This window comes from Poecilia reticulata, chromosome 16 (assembly GCF_904066995.2).
Source record: "Poecilia reticulata chromosome 16, P_reticulata-male-v2, whole genome shotgun sequence".
NCBI classification, from domain to species: Eukaryota; Metazoa; Chordata; class Actinopteri; order Cyprinodontiformes; family Poeciliidae; genus Poecilia; species Poecilia reticulata.
This window is the reverse complement of record NC_088845.1, coordinates 7934838-7956065: the sequence shown is the minus strand read 5'-3', so window position 1 is coordinate 7956065 and position 21228 is coordinate 7934838. Positions and strand designations below refer to the sequence as shown.

Below are 21228 nucleotides of genomic sequence, written 5' to 3'. Positions count from 1 at the left end.
TGATGCTTCACTTTCTTTTTATAGAAAAAAACTTCTCAATCATAAACGCAGAAAATAAATATTGTATATACTGTAATTTCATTTCATTCAGTTTTGGACTTATATATCAAATATTTATCCACAACTTTGTCTCAATTACTTACAGGAAAAGTTGTGAGAGTTGAATCAAAACCAATCTGTCTATTTAATTGACATAATGGTTGGAGGTTGCAGGAAATACAAGGACTGGTACAAAGTTAAATCTTTGATTCATACTCCTGCTCATGTGGGACATTTAAAAAGCACAAAGGAAACAAGAAATGGTTTGTGATCAGTCTGGATTGCAGCATCAGTTAGCAGCATATTACCTGGATAAGGTAATACCCAGCATAAAGCATCAACCTTTTGCACAGCTTTAAAGTTTTCTCAGCCTGTCGTAGAAACCTGCACTAAAATAGCTATCTTTGGTCAGATGCTAAATTTGTCGAAGAGTTTAATTGATTGTAGAAAGCCTTATTTCCATGGCCAGAACACCTTGTCAATTATTGAATTTAGTAACTTTTCTCCCATTTAATATCATTTCTTTCTCATGATGCAAGACGTATTATTTTAGTCTTTGCATTTTCCGTTTTAAAGTTAACACAAACTTTTTGCTGCAGCCTGCAGGTTAAAGAACCCTACTGCCTGTTTTTCCTCTTTTTGGTGACAAGATCCACTGCTGAGCTGCAAAATATCACTGAAGGCTGAATGGAGTCCCTGCGTCTTCTCTTTCTCCACCTCCAGCTGTTTATTCCCACGCCGTTCCGTAATGCGACTCTGTAAATGATTCATGCTGATACCAGAAACTACAGGGAAGCTTTAAGAGCTTTGAGTTGGAACCTTTAGCTCGTACTTGCCTTTCAGCCTCCAGAGTGAAGAAACTGACTCTCCTGTTGCCGGCATGTCGAGTTTGCTCAGCATCGCGGTCCTGCTGGCTGTGGCCTCCGGCGGCTTTTGTGAGAAGGTGTTCCTGCAGCGAGCCGGCAAAGACTTCAACAGCAGACAGTACAGCTCTGTGCTGACTGTGAACAACGGAGAGAGGTTTGGAGACTGGACCTGGCCTGAGATGTGTCCTGATAACTTCTTTGCTGTTGGATTCAGTGTCAGGGTAAAGGAATAAAAATGTACATTTACAAACATTTTCAATTTAAAATATAAATTCACTCCTACTTAAATCCTAAAAAGCAATGTGTAAAAGAGGTATTTTTTTCTTTTAATAACTGAGGTCAAGGATCTTTATGTAACTCGGGGAAATTTGATCAAATGCTAACTTTAGTCTTTTTTATTTTGCTTATCTTAATGTACTTTGCATCATCTTTACTAACTTTAACTCAATATAATTATATAAATGACAATAACGTAATGCAATGCTACTTGAATAATATACACTGCTCAAAAAAATAAAGGGAACGCTTAAACAACACAATATAACTCCAAGTAAATCAAACTTCTGTGAAATCAAACTGTCCACTTAGGAAGCAACACTGATTGACAACGGGACCCTCTTTGGGTCAATCAGTGTTGCTTCCTAAGTGGACAGTTTGATTTCACAGAAGTTTGATTTACTTGGAGTTATATTGTGTTGTTTAAGTGTTCCCTTTATTTTTTTGAGCAGTATATTTCTAATTTCTTATAACTTTAAAATGCAAACCCAATAGCTTAAGGTACCTAAAGTGAGAACCTACTAAAATTTCTCAAAATTTTGATTTTAATCATTTCTTAAAAAGTTGACAAAATTAACTAAAGTTAAAACTAAAATTAAAGGTTGAATTATTATTATTTTATTTGTTTTGTTTTTTTAATGTGAAATTATACCACTTTATAGGGGATTTTTTTTTTACTTAATATTTTTGCTCATATCTTCATGAGGAGAACCAATAAAGGTGGAAGGTTCTGCATAACTTCTTGCTACAAGACATTAACTCACAACCTTGTGTGCAGATTGTGGCCAAACCATCTGTGATTTAACCTGATTTGAATTTCCTCAGCTGCCGTAGCAGAACAGAGATGAACTGTTCGTCTGCCTGAGACCTGGTTCATGTTTCCCCAGGTGGAGACCGACCAGTACGGGGGGGACGACACCGCCCTGAACGGGATCCGCCTCATCTGCTCCCAGGACGAGAGCCGCAGCTTCCTGTATTACGTCGAGTCACACACTGGACAGTGAGCAAGTTGAACTTTTTTATAGCAAAGCAAAGAGACCATTCAAATCTATTCTTACTGGTCTAACCCACTGGCAGACACATCACTCCATAACTTTGTCTGATTTTGTACATTTGCTCACTCACAAAGAAGTGGCCAGCCTCTATTTGTAGTTTAATTTTAATGTGAAGGCTCAGAATATTGAAATGGTGTTATGTATAAAAATACATACATTCATGAACTATTGTGTAATACAATTAGATTTACATAAGTTCAAATGTTGTTCCTTGTTAAAGCAGTTGTGAAACTGCACTTCATCCTCACTGAAATTCTGTGCAAAATTTGAGACAGGCTTTAAAATTGAGTTTTAAAACTAGATTTTTTTTCCCCCAGTTGCTCTAATCCTCTTCAATCATAAATTGGCTGTTGATCAAGTTTAATGAAAGTACAAAAATTCTTGTTTTGTCGTTATATTTGCTTTCTAATTCTAAGTTCCTGCATTTGGAAACCTTCTGTCTAGTACCGGAGAATGGTCCCATCCTCAGTACTGCCCTGGCGGCGTGCTGACATCTTTCCAGATTCGCGTGGAGCCCCGCCAGGGACTGTTAGGAGACGACACGGCCGTCAACAACATCAAGTTCCGCTGCAGCAGCAACCCAACGCTGGAGGCGCCCGGCATGCAGTGGGGCGACTACGGCTACTGGAGTGAAGACTGCACCAACGGAGGCATCTGTGGCATAGAGACCAAGATGGAGGAGTACCAGTGGGCCCTGGACGACTCTTCTCTCAACGACGTCCGGCTTTTCTGTTGTAACAAATCTCAGCAGGTGTGTTAAAAGGTTTTCTGATCCCTGAAACTCAAAAGAAGATTTAAAAATAGAAATGGTTCTTTAGTTCCCTTGTGCAAGAATATGAAGTTTTCATCTTTGATAACTCTTTCTGTGATCACATTAAGCTTAAGTTCTGACCCAAAAATCCAAATATAGTCCAAATTGCATCTATTTACTCTTTTTTCCTCCTCACCACAAATTATCTATTTTTTTGGACTTTTGGAATTTTTGGACACCAAGCAACTAATCTGAAAGCACATTCATGTGCTGATTCCTCATTTCATAGACTTTTGGCTTACCTACATATTTTATTTATAGCATTTTTAAAAATATTGAGAAATAGTTTTGGAAAACATAAAGTCAACAAATCGTCACCAACAAACTGCAGCACTAATCTGCTTTCCCTCTCACAGCTTTCTTCTGTTTTTGCCTTTTTCCTCACACATGAAAATTTCAATTATCAAAGCAGTATCAATAGAGATAACTGCAGGTTCTTATAGGTTTTATACTCGCAACCATATTAGCAAGTTAGGTGTGATAAAAAGTCAATCCAGAAAACAATTTGCATTTGGGCTTTTTCACATCACACAGAGATTAGAGAAAAGAGGCAGTCTAAACTTTATTCCCTTTAAGTAATTTAGTAATATATATAAAATATGTAACTTTATACATTCTGTGATATTAATGAGTATTTCTCTTGTTCTTTTCCACAGTGATCAACTGATTCTAGAACATCTTTGATACCTTCCAACTAAAGAGCATTACAATTGGAAAGCTATAATAAAACACCTTTAATCACAGATCTTTGGTGGATTGCTTTCAAAATCCCATTTTCTGCAGTTTTGCACAAAAAAAGTTAAATCAAACCTATTTCACCAATATTAATAATCCTAAAAAAATAAGAACTCTTCCTTGTTGGACGTGGCAAACTATTCGCCTCTTGTTCAGGTGAAGACCTCAGCAGTGTGAGAGTATTATCACTTAATGTCCAATGAGGCTTCAGCAAAGTCAGAAGAAGCATAAGGTGCTGATGTAAGCCTTTCACTGAACTCCTGCCGCGGCTGAGGTAATTACCAAATGACAGGAGAGTTGGTGCTAATTAATTTACAGTTTAAGTCTGACAAAGGTTGATAAGACACCGACTGGAAACCACAGAGGTAATGGTTCTAATTAATCTGGGAGGAGTTAATCGGCTAACAGAGTGTGTGTGCCGGGTCAGGGGGGAGAACTTGAGGAGGTTATCTAACAATGAGGTAATGGTTTTTCAAAGATTTTGCAAATCAAGACAAAGTGATTCCAGTCTTTGGATGCCGCTGCGTTGCCCCTCGGCTGTGATAATGAATGCTCCGGTCCAGACCACATATTAAACTTCGGAGCTCACTGGCCGGAGACGGAGGCTTAAGTGCACTTTGTTGGCCCTCATGAAAGAATGAAGATGATCATGTCAGCTGGATAAATGCTGCGTCACTGATTTCTGTCTGCTGTTTACTTTTAGCTAAAATGAAGTCTGAGAGTCCAGAAAGTCAATCACTGCTTTAAGTCCAGAAATGCTTTTTGCCCATTCCTGCTGTATTAGATAATGATAGATGGTACTATGAGACAAAAAAGACTAAAGCATAAGTCAACCAATAAGACAATATTGTTAAAATAAATTGTACAAGCAACTTGCATCATTTGACTTTTAAAGTGTTTGCTCTGTTCAAATTTCTGAAAAAGGAATTGTGCTGAAAATTTAGCTGAACTTTTCCAATTTACAAATATATCTCGTATGCCTTCAGGTTGTCATTTTAGTTATTTGGCAATTTTTCAAATGTGTTTTCTTTTGTTATTATTTTCTGTATAACAGCAATGTCACAAAACTGTGTGCCTGACTGATCAGACACACATAGGGCCTAAAAATTAAGCTCAATCACTATGGGAGTAATATATTTTAAAAATCAAAATCTGAGAAGTGTGGCACGCATTTTTTGGGTAGCCCTCTTTACCAAAGGCTCCAAACGAAACCAGTATACTAAACTGCTAATAAAATAATTAGTTTACCTGTGTGTAATCTCAGCATAAGTACAATTGTTCAGTGAAAAGTTTAGAAGTTTGCAAAATAGTGGATTAGTATTTAAGAACAAATGCAATTCTTAGGCATTAGGGATTGTAGCTTTTGTTAACCTATTCTTTAAGTAGTAATGAGGAACACATTTGTGCAAGTAAGAAAAAAGTGCATTTGTAGTTTGCATGTTATGAGTTTTATTTACATTAGGGTCTCAACTGGTCACTAGATGGCAGCACTGCATCAAGCACAACTGGAACCCACATCTCATCTGTTGCAGACACACCTAATAAAAAAAAGTATACAGATATTTGGACAGCACTGATTTTAAATTAGTTTCATGCCAAGCACAAAGGCTAAAGCTCCAACTCTTATCGGACCTCATGATCCCTCTGGGTGCAGAAACCTACAGAGTTTGTTTTTATAGAAACGCTGCTGCTCCCCAAACACTGTAGCAGTCGTAAAAATATATATATATTTTCCCTTCTTCTTACTTGCAAGTAAACTTCATTATTCAGAACAACCTGCCGTCAGAAAAGCATTGAATAACATTACCTCTGGTTCTCGGAGAGAAACCTCTGAGATGAAAATGCTCTGGGTCATAAGTTTAATATCCCAAACCGCAGATTCTTGGTGTTTCTGACCATCTTTTAGCGGCTCTCCAGCGGCTCACCATTCTGCCTAAAGAGCCATTAATGCCTCCTGCAGGGAGCAGAACGGCTCTGATGGTTGGCGTTTTGGTTGGAGGCAAAGCCGTCTCCTTAATGACCTTACACTCCCTTGGGCTCGCAGCTCGTGGCTTATAGATCACACCAGCTGTGTTGACTCAACTGTAAATATAATGTAGCTCGTAAACACCACAGGGATATTATGATGTGTGTTTGTGTTTTCACGTGAAATATTGATGCATGAGGGTCAGCCCTGGGCCTAAATTGCGTTGTTTTGATCCGAGAGTGGGGGAAATGGATTATTGTGTTGTTGTGGGAAAATAACTATCAAGTTGATGTATTCTGAGGTTCAAATGGTAATGAAGGTAATAACCAGATGGAGCAAATCTGAAAGAAATATGTTTTTACTCTAAGAAAATGATACTTTGGGTTCATAAGTCTCACCTCTCCATTTGACTCTCCTCTGCTTTGTGCGCTCATTGTGTTCATAGACTTGTGGTTGCCACTTTATCTTTTTCATGGGAGCATCTCCAGCTCTTACGCTGTATTACGCATCAGTACACCAGGTAAGACTAAGAACTTAAAGGTAAAGTTCAATTACTGCAGCAATAATACAAGTTTTCAGGCTCAACTGCTTATTATGGACACAGGAAGTTTAACTTTAGCTTAAATGGCATACATCATCATTCTAGCAGAATTTCATTTTAAGTTGTTTTCAGCCTTGTGACTCACAAATGTGACCAAAATAAAGAAATATGTAAAAAAACAAAAAGAAAAAAAAAGCTTCTGAGAATGTGAATGAAGTTTCCAAAGGGAAATTATGTTTCATTAATATTGGTGCACAGGACGGACAATGGTCACCAAACAATAAAAAATGAAAACAGAGGGTCCAGGTTGAATTTTAATTTTGAAAAGTGAGGATTTACATGGCACTTGATCCAGTTAAGAGGAAAGTTTTTATGGGTGAGAGCAGCGGCTGGGAGATCTAACAAACAGGCACCATGTGAAGGGACCTAAAAGCTCTGTGTTGTGACCCCAGTCTGCCCTTAATCCTCCCACGGTTTTAAGAGATGGACTCAGTTGGACCCCTCAGTCTTTTTATCCAGCTATCCAGGGAGGTCTGTCGGGGTCTCACTTTTACAAGATTTTGTTTTTGTATGAGTGGTTTCAGGAACTGATGGTCTGACAGGACAATCTCCCACTTCCCTGATGTCTCACCGTGACCTCTACAGTGCTCCACCTTTGTGTCATGCTAAGACTGAGTTAATGAAATAAATTATAATACATTTTCAGTTTATCTCTAATGTCAAATTATTCTCAACCATACAACAAAGGGCACACTCTGTATTCAAACGAAGCCAGTATTTCAACATTTTAATGGTGAACAAGACTCTGATCACATGATCAAAAAGTTGAGCTTCATTTTTTTTTGTCTCCTTCCTGTTTGAAAAACCTAAACAACACAAAAGCTGAACTTTGACAAAAAAAAGACAAGGACACATGTACACATTAAATATAAATCATTTTATAATATACAAATTGTACAGATGCCAGGTACAGTAGGAATGTTGACATACTCAGAATAGGAAAGATAAAGAATACTTTTTCTACATCAATGCAAGTGACACCGGCACATGATCGAAGATACTTAACATTCAAGATGGCAGCTGAGGTGTTAAAAAAATACATCAGAGAGAAAGAAAATCTAACAATACATTTTCCAGAGGCTGTGAGCAAAGCTAAAGTGACAACACAGGAAGGAAAAAAGTGACTGCATCCTATTGTGTTATGTTCTGTCGCTTCTACTTTGTCCGTTTCACATCATTGTAGCACACAGGAAATGAACCATTGCGTTTTTTTATAGCATAACCAAGAGCGATTGCACCAGCACCACTACTCAGGCTCAGAGACATTTATGCTGATATAAGACAGCAAGCTGTATATTTCTCACAGATACTATAGATGGAGGGGAGCACAGAGTCTAACATTAGTCAAAGGTCCCCTCCTTTTCACACATGGCAGAGTTAACATGGTTCAGCATCGTTTAGCTGATTAAATGTCAGGTTCTGCTTTGCTTTTTGTCTCCCTGTCTGTGTTAACATTAACAGCAGGCAAAAATAGTAGAAGAAAAACCCCAATTACTCACACTCCCTTGAGCATATTCATGCTAGAGGTTAGACTACACAGCAACCTTAATAGTAAGTGCTTATAGAGGAGACGGTACCCTGCAGGGCTCAGGTAGAGGACTAGCGGGAACAGGGTCAGGTCCTCTGTCAAAGTTTCTCTTGTCCATGCTGTTGGGCCGGAATAAGAAACAGTCAGGTCACTCAGGCTTACCTGAATATCTAATCTGTTCTCCAGACTATGCTTCGGTTGTGGAATATGCTGTATGCGTAGAAAAACCCAAATGGGAACGCTCAAGTCATACTTTTCATATTTTACAGCAGACACATAAGAAGAAGAAAGCAGGAGCACCAACGTTGACTCATAACAGTTTAAATCTCAACAGTATCAAGTATTAAAACTCATGAATACATTCATTACACAAAGAGTAATATATTCCAAGCACTTATTACTTTTTCTTTTAAAGATTATTGCTTGAAGCTAACTCCAGTCCCTGAGGGCTGGTGTCCTGTAACGTTTAGATGCGTCCCTGCCTGGGACACCTGAATCTCCATCATGTGTTCAGGTGGTACAGATTTCCACAAATGATTGAAGAATTTGATTTATGTGTGGCAACATCTACACAGGCCTCAATAACTGGAGTTTGACATGTCTAAAGTGTTGTATTATTGGCATGTTATGGCCCAGATAATCACAGGGAAGACTGCTCACTTACCAGGAGACAGTCAATTCAATTGCGCAAATTGGAACTACAAAAAATTTGATTAAGCTTTGAAGCGCTTGGGCTAATTTTAGAAGTGGCAGAGACCCAAATAGAAGTGTAAAAACTTACAAAATGTAAATTTTGCACATGTCCCCTTTAATGCATGAATTCAGGTAAAATGAGTCCCAACCAAGTACTGACTGCACATGCATGGACGTGGTTATGATGGTATTAAAAATCTTATTTTCATTTGTTTTGCAGAGTATTTCATTGTTTGTGATGCAAGTTGTAATTATCAATTAAATTCTCAATTAAAACATTGAAACATATCACTCTGAAGGTAATAAATCTACATGAGATTCTGATTAGCTTTCAATATCCTAATTTATCAATTAAATTAAATTCAACTGAAACTTACAGAAGATAAGAACAGCTCAAATTCTTTTGATTATACTAATTCATAACAAATGAGTATATTAATAAAAGAATAGGTTTGAGCTGTTCATTGACCAACATGTTATTTCACGCTGGTCACATTCAGACTAAATGAACTCAGGAGTGTCTATGAAATCCCAATCTGTTAAAAAGAAAAAAAGATACAAAGCACTTTAAATAAATATGTCACGGTGTGCTCATGCAATCTCCTGTTTGTACAGCTGAGAAAAATCCATTCTCACTCAGAAACCTTTGACCTTGGCTGCCATTAGAGATGACCTCATGCTCACAGTCATATTGGGGCAGTAGAGGAGAGGGAGCATATGTTTCAAGAGGTCGCTCTTGCAGCGACCCCAAAGCTGAAAGCCAACATCGGCCCTGAGGAGGTAGCTCAAAGCACCAGTCAGCAATGTGTTTTTTGCAAGCTTTAGCAGAACAAGCAGAGGCAGCATAAAGCCTTTTTTTTTTTACTTGAAAACCAGACATTCACAATCAAGAACATGTCAGAAAAATAATACAAAATGTAATACCTTCATATGGATAAACATCTTCATCCCTTCACTCTTAACTCCAGGAACAATATCCTCAAAACACCAACTGGAGCAAAACTTTGCTGTTTGACTATAACAAACATATAACACTGAAATCACCAATATGCCGCTAAAAAACATTTCTAATAGCAGATTCTGGGCCATTTACAGTATAGTAATAAGGCTAAACTGGTCACAGTTTTATATTCTACTCTACACAAAAACATTTTCCATTTTACATTTAAAGGAATCTCACCGGAGGCAGGAGAGCACTTGAAATCGAGGAGTTTCTTCTCCAGAGAAGAAATACTTTTCGCAACCACATCTCATTAATTATCACAACACAAAAAAATGATAATTGTGACAAATTATACGAGGACAGCAGGTACTTTTTAATCAGCCAAACGCCAACAGTTTACAAAACAGGTATGACGATGAGGTGCAAGTAATTTTCTAAATCAAGCTCGTCCTCTCCGGTGCAAACGGATCCCCATGACATCCTTTTTAAACGTGAAACTTGACATGTTGAGGTGTTTTGTTGTCAATAACTCCCCCCAACAAGTGACCCCCCGCACCCCCTCCCCACATTATAAATGCATGATTACTGACAGATCCCCCACTGACAAAATCCATTAGCGATCCACAGAGAGCCCTGCTCTGTAAACGTCGCCTCCTCCCTCCCTCTTGTTCCAGCTCTAAAATGGAAAGCCACAGCAGAGCCGCGATACGGCACATTATGACTCAGTTAATGTCAGACACTGTGTCCAGTAAGAGGTGCGTTAAGAGATGGGGGTAAAGCAGCAAAAGAAACCTCTGCAGGAAACGCCGGGTTACAAACGACCGTTGCTTTAAACCAACCAACTCGTTTCCGTTATTTGAGTCTTTCACCCTCACTGGTCCTTCTTTATTTCTTCTTCATTCCCTTTTTTCACTACAACCTCTTTCTTATCTGACTTTCTCCTTCAGAGCTCTCACTTCTGGCTTCAATACAGAACAAGGGCAACCCCCGACTACACATTTTATGCAGAAATCCTCTCACCTGTATGTAAAGCTAACAGAGGAAACCTAACTACTGATCCTGTCCTTGAGGCGCGAACATTCAGCTGAATTTCACTTTCTTGTCTGGCTGGGCTTGGGAATATTATTGGGAACATTCTGTATGCAAGGTAAGCTTAGCACACCATACCAAAGAGTGATTATCGGCTCTCTTTGAAGCACTTGACGGCTTAGAGCTCAGCGTAAACAATGATCTCCACAGCCTGCTTTGGATTGCCTGTCGCAACAAATGCCTTTCCCATCACCTCTAACGGCGCTCTCCTGTAAATTTCCTCTGCATCCTGGATCAGAGTGTAACAAGGAATGACCTGCAAGAACATTTTATGGGAATTCTCCTCTCTTCGTAAACTAAAAGGTGGTGATTTCCTTACCAAGAATTGACACAAACAGAAGACTTGGTCACACTAGAAACTCATATAGCAAAAGAAGTCATTTTCTCCAATTATGAGTATGAACAGATATTGTAATTAGCTCTTTCATAAGTGTTAATGAAGGTGGATCAAGTTGGAGCAACCTGATGTTGGTTTAAAAAAAACAATAATAGAGAAAACTTAAAAAATAAATCTCAGATGAGCATCATAAAATGGCATCTAGCTTGCTGTCTAAATTTCCAATTTTATCCAAATATTTTTGTTTTGTATATATTTTATGTTTTTAAAACCTTCAGGTAAAGCTGGTAAGCTGCAGTGACTGTTAACTAGCTAAACCTAAAGCTTAAGTCGTCTATAGTGAACAGTGAGTGTTTAGTGAACAAAGCAGCTCTGGTTTATCTGCCACTCTTACTGGAACCGTGACCAAGTCTTTTTGAGGTTTTTCATCTCTCTGCCTTCCTCCATTCAGTGTTTGGACTCCACATGGACCTGCCTGCAGAAGCATCCCCTGTATACATTCAGTATCTGTGGTTATACAATAGAACTGATGTCATGGTCTTCTGTTGTTTAGCTACACTGTTGCAGGTTTTGGGGGAATCGTATGCGAGATGGGGGGTTTGGAGGATGCTGCAGCAGAGCGGAGCAACCTTTCCCCCCCTCCCACTTCAATTTGGAGTCAGGAATCAGTTTTTAAGAGAGGGAATTTAAGAGGTATGATGGGGGAAAGCTCGACTTGTATGGTGCTACTCCTGAGCCTCCACTGGGCTTGGGTCTGTGGTTGCTGGATCTGCCACAGTCTCCTTTGCGATAACCTCCGCTGTTTTGATTTCATTCGCTTCCCCGTCATATTTCTCTTCATCTGTCTCTATCCCATTTTCTATCACGGATTCAGCTTTCGGAGTGCCCTCCAGCTCCTTTTCTTTGGTCTCACTCTGAGTCTCTACAGTCACAACTGTTTCATTGACCTCCTTGACCTCCTCCTTTCCCGATGGCTCTCCATTTTCTTCTGATCCCTCTCCATCTGGAGCTTTGCTTTCTGTCTCCTCAGTGCAGTTTTCTGCTACTTTGTCTTCACTTTTGTCTGGTCCATCTTTCCGTGTGACTTTCTCGATGCTGATTACCATCCCTGCATCAGCCTTTTTATCTTCCTCACACCTTATCTTCCTCTCTTTCTTGGATTCGCCTGCTGCCACTACCTGTGCTGTGTTTGTGCTTCTAGTCACAGTATTTTCCTCTTTTCCAACTTTCTCTCTGTCATCAGCGATCTTCAGATCCTCAGAATCCTTCTCAATTATTGTCTTTTTCTTCTTGTTCTTCGCCACATCCTTGATGCAGTTTTTGTTGGACTTGCTTCGGGTCTTGAAGATTAGTTTCTGAAACATTTATGGCATGTTAGTTAGACAATATTCCCGTCCATGGAGCAGTACACACAGACTTAATTAAGAACGAATCACAGCAGACCTAATACTGAGATGGAATAACTTAGTAATTTAAACAAAACAGAGCAGGAAATTGAGGCCATGGTGGGTGGGTGTCGGCTGATTATTGGTGAGAACATCCATCTGAACAAACAAGCAGATGAAAACATTATATCTGGTTACATACAGTTATGCGAAAATGTTGCACATGCCAATTCATATTAGGTTCTTTATTAAGAAATGCCTAATCTTATTTTGTGTATCTCTCTGGAAAAGAAAATAACTAAATTTTACTTAAACAATGAAAAAGTTACCTAGCTTCACACAAAAGATAACAAGTATTTATTTTCTATTGAAAAAAGAGGACAGCATCTCTAATGGCTGGTCTTGGGACGGTTTTATCAGGCTGCATTCTTTGTGGCAAACTTCAATCTGGCCTTTGTGTTTTCTCTGAGAGTTCAAAGGCAAACCTCCTAGGAAAGTTAAACTTTTGCAGTGGTTTTCTGACATTACGTGCTTTCAAGAGAGGGAGTTTTTTTTTAAGGATCTTGCGGTTGCTTTCAGGTGGAACTTGCTTAGACGAACAGACCTAGACATGCCGGCAGCCGTCTTGAATGTCCTGACAGTGAATTAGCTGATTTCAAATTCTTTTGAGACCTCTGTAAATCCCCTACCAGGCTCATAAGCTCCTACAATCTCCTTTTTGAAGGCCTGAGACAGCTCTTTCCATGTTCTAGTGATGCTAACTCCTACTTTAGCCGTCGGGAAAAAAAACAAATTAAATGTCTGAGTTTTAAACAGAAAAAAAATACTTCAATACTTTTAGTAATGATTTTCTAAAATGTGCATCTGAAACAAGACACCTGGGTGTGACTCTATCAAAAGCAGGAATTAATGTCAGGGTGCCCTAATATATTACTCACTATAAACTGTCAATTTTAAATTACATTTAACAAAAGTTTCTCTTCCGTTTTAATTGGATTGGATTTTTCAGTGTTATTAAAATAGACAATAAATATCCCCACACTCAAATGTGTTTCCTAGCATGTCCTATATTTTTACATGACTGTAAAAATCGCAACATGGAGAAATGTCAGAAAGACAGACTAAGCAATAAGTAAAAAAAAAAAACAAACAAAAAAAAAAACATTAGCTACAACTATTTTACAGGATTTAGATCCTGTGAGCAAAGTGTTTGTGAGACATGGTTAGACTAAACCCAGAGAAAAAAACATCAACACGAATTCATTTCACTGCAGAAACAGGTAAGCTTCAGATGTTATCACAGCTGTTTGGGGTCTGCAGAAGAGCGTTAACACCAAATGGTTATCAAAATAACACATTTGTCAGCTGCTGGAGCATTCCTCATACCTGAACAAAAACATGCTGGTTTAAATTTGTTCACACTGTGTATGTTTATGTACATAAATCAAAAACAGCTGCAGTGCTGAAGCTGGAAAGAGGTGATGTTGGTTTTAGATGGTGAATAATGAACAGGAGGACTCGTGGTAGAGCCTTTAGCGGGAGCGAGGTCTGAAATCTGATGTGGCTGTTAACGCCCTCTGGAATGATGCCTCACAGCCTTGGCTAAATCTAACAAAACATAAACAATAGTTATAGAGTCACTGACAGAAAGAGTTGAGTACCCAAATAGAGTGGTGACAAGTTCATGTGACTGTATTTCATTGGGTCGATTGGTAACAGAGTTGACGGCTTGGTGCAGCAGTACCATGTCGGTCGGTCACGTTTGTGAATTATGTTGCACCCTTACAAATCTTGGTATATGCTGCTAAATTAATCTCAAAAAGACTTTGTGGGTCTTTTCTAGACTAATTTTGCTCCAAAGAGGAAAAGCATGAAAAAGGAATTCACTTTGCTTTGAGTTTTGTTCATATTGTCCCTAAAGCAACTCGCGCACGTTCCTAAGAGCGATTTCAGTTTATCTATATACAACATCAGAATGACTGGATGCCTTTCCTCTGTCTATTGGGAGGTTTCATCACCACATGACAGTCCTCCCTTGGTGCCCTCTGGGTTGAGAAATGTCTTGCAGAAATTTCTTCTTGCAGCATCACTGTGTTATCTGGTTGCTCCACATGCAAACGAGTGGAAAGTTCTGAACCCTCATGAAAACAAACAATCCAGCCCCTTTCAATTTTCATAAAGACTGTAAAAGTAACGTCACTACTTTTGTGTTTTGTGTGCATTTGCTCCTTGCAAATCAAATCACTCACACACCTGCCATTGGTTTGCAAACCTCAGAGAAATCAGATGTTTTTCTTCTAGGTGCTTAGCCCTACATTTGGTCAGTCAGTTTAATGTCAACAGTAAGGATACTGGGTTATCTTCCCATCTGGTTTGATTAAAATGTGGATTTCAATAAAGCAGTGGAACAACTCCACTTAAGACAAATGTTTAGCAGTCTCTACACTAATCAAATCAGTTTAAATTAAAGAGGAAAGATGGTTGTTTAGATCATAAAGATTGCAGAAACCTTACAAATACACAGAAAAGTCAGAGATGTTGTACCTTGGATTCTCTCTTCTTACGGCTAACGACCGGTCTCTGCAGGAAAACGATCTGCTTGGTGGACAGACTCCCGTCACTGAAAGATGTAGACAAGAAGAAAGAAAAGAGGGATGGAAGGAAATGTTAGAAACAATCAGTGCTGTTCTTCAAACACATTCTGACTGATTTACAGATTTTAAATCCTTGGGTGTGTACATGTTTTGTCAGACTCTGTATAATTTATTGTTGTTTTGTTCTTAAAAATGTTTTTCTAAGCCTCCAAGATGAATGTGGTCCAGTGATAACACACATTGGCCATCTATCAACATAGTCAATTGACTGCTCATGCTTCACCCTTTTATCTGACACATTAAAGACAAAATGCTCAGATTTGTAGCTCAACCTCTTCACCACTGTCATCCGTCAGTGTCACTTCCACCCTTTATTGTACTTTATGTTTTAATGGATGAAAGCGGAGAGAGCAACTTCTGAGCATCTTCTTCTCTTTGCTGTTTCCCCAAAATGTAATCCTCCACCCTCTTTTCCTGTCACAGTCCTGCATTCTGAAAGGGATAATCTTCACAAGTACTCCTGCTGACAGATTAATCATGGCAGAAAATGCAGATTTTATTATTGAGTGGGCTTTCTTCGTCTCTCACACTCATCCTCGCCCTTCTGTTGGATCGTCTCTGTCAGGTTTAGTCCTTTTGTTTGCCAAATTTGTGCTCTAACTGCCTGCTGAAGTTTGAACCTTTGCCTTCAAAGTTAGGCTAATTTGTGACAGCATCATTGTTGATTATTTTGGCATGTGCTACTGTTTATCTCTTTTTGTCACACTTGTGTTTTATACCAATAAAATGCATTCAATAGAAAACAAAAATAGCCTTACTTTATATTAAATTCATTTTCCAAAAACTAATTTTGCTTTGTAAGGAAAATAAGGATGTTTTCACCCATGATAGTACAGTAGACTCAGTTTGATTTAGGACTAAAATTGCTAATTGTTTTTACATTATTAGCTGCAGCAATTCACTTTCACACTACACTGTGAAATAAATCAAACCCTTTGAACAATCTATCCCCCCCGTCGCCTGAGATGGTCATGAAATGACATGAAAACATCTGCAGAAGACACTGAGCACATCTTCCTTCTTTCCCAAATGTAAAAAAAAACATACAGCAGCGTCAGATTACACAGGTTGTAGGATTTTTCCTACAGTTTTTCATTCGCGCCATTTCTCTCTCTAGTGTTTATTTTGGTTGTATTTAACTAGAATGCCCTGGGCCGTGGCCCACGACCAGCTTTTGGAGCGGTCTCTGATCCGCTTGCATTCACATAAGCGTTCAGACCGCACTAGAGTTCACTTCAACCGAACCACCTGGGTTTTCAGGCTCATCCAAAACAGAGTTTGATTGTGCATTCACACCTCATAAAACAAATTGGACTTTCTAGGCAAAAGGGAACAGGCTGGTGTAAATGAGTTATCCAATCCAACTTTCCCTGATTTGCAGCTATAAAAAGGCCTCAAGCTTTTGGTTTAACAGGAGTTAAGTTTTTACATCACTGTGTAGAAATTTTTATCCACTCTTCCTTGCAGAATTGTTAAACTCATTACAGGGTTTTGTGCATTTATGTCTCTTTTAATAACATGCCACAGCACTTCATTGAGATTCAAGCCCAAACTCCAAAACCTTTCACTTTTCTATCCATTCAGAGGGGAATTTGCTGAAATACTTTAGAACGTTTTCCTGCTTCATAAGCTACAGATTAGAAACTGATGGGTGAACATTCCCTCTTATCATTTTCTGGTAGAGAGAACATTTCTAGTTCAGTTCATTTATACAACAAATAGTTTTTTTTGCCAAAAGTGTTGCAGAAAAAAAGTTTCATTTTTGTTTTCTCTTTGATTTGATTTGGATTCTCCTTTTAGTCTCCTTCTTGTTGAATCTCGACCTCTGACCTTAATAGAAATAATTAAGACCTATTTATAGACCTTTAGATGTTGCTATGGCATTGTTGTTATTCATTCTAAATGAGTGGTTAATGAGCTTTTGGAGGAATTCTGGTCGACTTGTAATCTGCTGGAACGGTTTGTCACTGCTTTACGTTTTATCAGCTTGTGGATAATGTCTCTCACTGTGGTTGGCTGGAGTCACAGAGCCTTAGAGATGAATTTGTAACTCTTCTCAGTTCATAATCTCCAGATGTTTGGGGATCTTTAAGCCTGTCTCATGTTTCCTGACAGTTTCCATTTGCCCCCTTGTAGATTATTTTTGCAAATTCGTCTCAAACCTCCCCACAGCCTTATTTATGTATGTATGCACCAAAATGTAAAAGCAGAAAAAACCTATAAGGAGGCTTATACTTTTTCACGGAAATGTACCAAGTGAGGGGAAATATTGGATCATTTCTAAAACCAAGATGGCTGCTGATCATCGCACTGTATGAAAGATGGCAGGTTTTACGATTGCTGCAGATCCCTTCAAAACCTGCGACAAATCTTCCCTCTCTCAACATGAAATGGACTCACAGAGGGCTCACTATCTAAACCATCCAAAGCCCTTTTTCCATTACCTCCTTCCTTCCACCGTTTATCCATAAACTATTTTCTGGGCTGTCAAGGATGCTGGATGACTTTGCGGTGAATCAAAGCTGATAACTAACGGGCAAAAAGCCCCCAGGCCATTAAACTAGAAAGGAGTGAGATGTCTTAGGAAATTACAGGCCCTCACTGAACCTACTCTTGGCTGTCAGCGTCAGCTGCTCTGCTACATCTTCATGTTGTGCAGAACAGAGGCAGCCTGTGGCTGTTTTTGTGTTGTAAATGTAACTGTTGGTAGCTTAATTTGTTACAGACGAAAGAACACAACAAACCCAATAAAAAATTAAAAAATAAAACACTTGAAGCAAACTTCCTATTCATAAGATATTTCAATCATTAAGATAAAAAAATAAAATAAAAATATTCCAGTTTCTGGGAAAGGGTTGCACAGTGATAAGGTAAATTACATTTTTCAACCAAACAGACGAGGATGAGGCATAACTGATGGACTGGTAACCTGTCCGGGATGTACTGTGCCTCTCATCCAATGACTGGATAAGAGGCACAATGGATGGATAAATGAAGGTACAGACGTAGCTTGAAGCTCAGGTAACACTTTATTTGAAGGGGGGTGAATAAGACTGTCATGACACTGTCATAAACATGACATAACACATGTCATGAACATGAATAAGCCTTCATGAATATTTATGACTGTTGTCATAAAGCGTCATTTGGTAAATTATGACACAAAGTTGACATTATTTAAAATGTCTTTATTGTGACAACTTGACATTAACCAAGAAATCATTACTGATATAAATTTGTTATAAAAGTATTACTGATTGCACTTTAAAAATTAGGTAACTTTATGTTATTAAAGTTAAAGTTTAAACAATAATGATTTCTTGGTTAATGACAAGTTGTCATAACAAAGACATTTTGAATAATGTCAACTTTGTATTAAAAGTGTCATAATTTACCGAATGACGCTTTATGACAACAGTCATAAATATTCATGAAGGCTTATTCATGTTCATGACATGTGTTATGTCATGTTTATGACAGTGTCATGTCAGTCTTATTCACCCCCCTTCAAATAAAGTGTTACCGAAGATCATCTGTGAAGTCTCTTGATTGTTGGTTAGGAAGGAGGAGATTAGTAGTTTGGGGTTTCTGTGACAGCAGACAAATGACTCGACAAATTCAACAATGTTCAAAAGAGAACCTGTGGTAAAAACAGTGTAGGGGTTGAGGAAAAACAGATAAATATAGTGTATATGTTAACTTCGGTTTACGAGCAGCGCCACACCTCAGTCATGCCTCTAATTACCCAGCAGTCTACTTCTACCCAGTTCATCTGGTTATCACTCCATCATGATACTCCACCACCATTTACCGTCAACTGGACGTCCTCTCATCTCATAACCTCCTCCTGGTCATTTTCATCCACTTCACGATGTACCGAGTTGGATGGGAAAAGCCCATTTCCTAAACACTGCACTTCCACACTGAGTTTCCTCTTCTGATTGTAAAGAACGCAGTTATAAATAGGGACGAAGAGCATGGATGCTGAGGGTGGATCTACATTTTACATCTATGTAGAGAAAACAATGAGAAAGAAGTGAGAGAAAGATGAGTGGGGAATAATGGTTATGTAACCAGATGAAGACTCAGAGGAATAAAGGGATGAAAAGGAGGAGAAACGTAAGAAAGGTCTGAAAAAGTGAGTTTTGAATGTAGGTGATGATGAAGATGAAGTTTTAAGAAACTGAGTAGGGAGGATGAGATGAGGTAAGAGCTTGTCAGGTGAATCAAGTTGCAGGTGTGAAAATGGCTTTGATCCCAAACCTTAGATAACGTTTTGTCATTAAAATATTACCTTTGTGTCAACTTTTCTTAGTCTTTGTTGTTTTCTGGTCTTTTGTAATGGAGAGAAATTCACATTAACTGTAGTTAATGGTTCCAAAATGTAATTACCATCTACATTAATTGAGTATGGTGAACATGAACGCCTGCTACAAGAATTAATGTTGTGTGGAGAAGCCGCTTGAGCTCCACTTTTGCATTAATTTCAGCCACCGCTGAGATCACTGACACTCATCCGACCCCCTCCAGATGAAGTGCAGCCCTGGAAGCCTCTAAGACAACAAGCTGCACGCACATTTACTTGTTAAAAATGAAGAAGTCGCTTCAAAAACAAGTGTAATGACTGCTGCTAATCTGAAAGCGATCATCAAGCATTACTTCAGCGCGCAGAATACTTTTTTTTTAGAGAAACGAGCTCCATCTTGTTCTGTATCTAGGCCGAGTGTGATTAATTAACCGTGTTGTGCTTTTGTGTTGAGGCGTTTTCAGAAAGATGAGACAAGGGCTTGTTGGGGGAAAATAAAAACAAAAGATGAAAATAAAGAGGCAATTAATCAGTTGCGCTCTAAAAGAGCAGTGAACATGAGCAGCTGAGCAGAAGGTTGGGCAAATAATCCGTCACAGCGCCGATGGAGACACTGCCTGTCTCAAAGCTTAGCTACTTTGTTATGGCTAACAGTTCTGATTGCGCATAGACAAAATGAAGATACAGTAACAATAATTGTAAAAACAGCTGCTTTTTGTAAGGACCTGTGTAAAAATTTAAAATAATAGTATAAAAAGGGGTCACATTTGAAAAGTTAAAGCCAATGTCTGTCTTTAATGTGAAGACCAAATGAAAGCATATATGGAAACTATGAATTTATTTTGGTATACTTTTTCACTTATTTTAGTCAACTGCCTTACTGATTGCTTGGGATGACCCATGTTGTGTCGACACATCCCAGATGACTTAAGATCAATATCAAATTTAAATTTTAGGCACAAAGACATGATGTGTTCAGATTTCTTTAGTTAAATCTGTGAGAAACTTTGGATTTATGCTCCAACAAGATGAATCTCAAAGGGTTGTTTGCTGAAAACCAAAGGATGAGGTGCCTTTTTGTTCCTTGCTCTTTATTTAAGAGACAACTTTCAGTGACCATTAATTTGTTGCAGATTGGTTTCACAGACCTCACACATTTACTCATTAATACGATTAACCTTGTCTGACAACCACAGGTAAAATCTGCCTTTCAATGGAAACAAATGTCTCGGGGTTAAAAGTTTAGATTGTGAGCAGGTTTGACTTCTGAGCTGTTTCTGCAGCAGTTGAAGCTGGATGTAAACTTTTTTGAGCTGTTCTAGTAAATGTTCATAAAAAATCAGCTAAGATGGTTTGAGTATCACTTTTCAAGTGTTTTCTCAGATTCTCAGCTGAATTTATGCTTCCGGGCTTTGATCTAAAACCGTTCCCTTTCCAGCCTGGTTGTATGTTTATGGTTGCTTTCCTCCTTGAAGGCAAACCTCCGGGCTAGTCTCAAGTTTTATGCAATCTCTTTCCTACTAGTACTCCTCTGCAGCTCGATTCGTCTTACCATCTCTGATTAATGCTCTCTTTGCACAGCCTGTCAGTTTAAGTGGATGGCCATGTGGTGGCAGGTTAACAGATGTGCATAGGCTTATTTTCAGATGATGCTCCTTAAAATGTCCAATGCTTGATATATTATTTTAGAACCTAACCCTGATTTAAACTTCTACACAACGTTATCTCCGACACGTCTGCTGCATTCCTCGGTCTCCATGATGCTGTAAGTTGACTGATGTTTTCCATCCCTGCATGCAAAAGCACACCACATTTTTCAGTTTTTTATTTTTTTTTTAAATGTTGGATATCATGCACTATGGTTCTTCCACTTAACAATTATTTAAACTGGTCTGCATGAACTCCATACAGAATAAACTGGGTAATGTCAAGTGGGAGATGACA

General features: G+C 38.6%; 2 protein-coding genes across 5 annotated transcripts in view; one reads left to right on the top strand and one right to left on the bottom strand.

Annotated features, from left to right (window-relative positions):
* Positions 1-858: 858 nt before the first annotated feature.
* On the top strand, positions 859-3790 carry LOC103477854 (vitelline membrane outer layer protein 1 homolog). Its single transcript, XM_008431180.3, has 4 exons — positions 859-1126; positions 2069-2181; positions 2681-2987; positions 3704-3790. Exons 1-4 carry the CDS (start codon positions 920-922, stop codon positions 3704-3706), a joined length of 630 nt encoding a protein of 209 aa, XP_008429402.1. The 5' UTR covers positions 859-919; the 3' UTR covers positions 3707-3790.
* Positions 3791-7207: 3417 nt separating this feature from the next.
* The window catches only part of rftn1b (raftlin, lipid raft linker 1b), a 140297-nt gene continuing 126276 nt past the window's right edge, over positions 7208-21228 (bottom strand). For all 4 annotated transcript variants that reach the window (XM_017309614.2, XM_017309613.2, XM_017309612.2 and 1 more), the window contains 2 exons: positions 14869-14944; positions 7208-12294 (listed from right to left, as the gene is read on the bottom strand). In XM_017309614.2, the coding sequence (XP_017165103.1) occupies positions 11665-12294; positions 14869-14944 (706 nt within the window). In that variant the 3' untranslated portion in view covers positions 7208-11664. The remainder of the gene's footprint in view (positions 12295-14868; positions 14945-21228) is intronic.

Excerpts from the sequence above, each read along its gene's own strand:
- LOC103477854 (XM_008431180.3), top strand. The coding sequence starts at position 920 with ATGTCGAGTTTGCTCAGCATCGCGGTCCTGCTGGCTGTGGCCTCCGGC. Across the intron at positions 1,127-2,068 it reads CTGTTGGATTCAGTGTCAGG|GTGGAGACCGACCAGTACGG; the intron begins GTAAAGGAATAA and ends ATGTTTCCCCAG. Across the intron at positions 2,182-2,680 it reads GTCGAGTCACACACTGGACA|TACCGGAGAATGGTCCCATC; the intron begins GTGAGCAAGTTG and ends CCTTCTGTCTAG.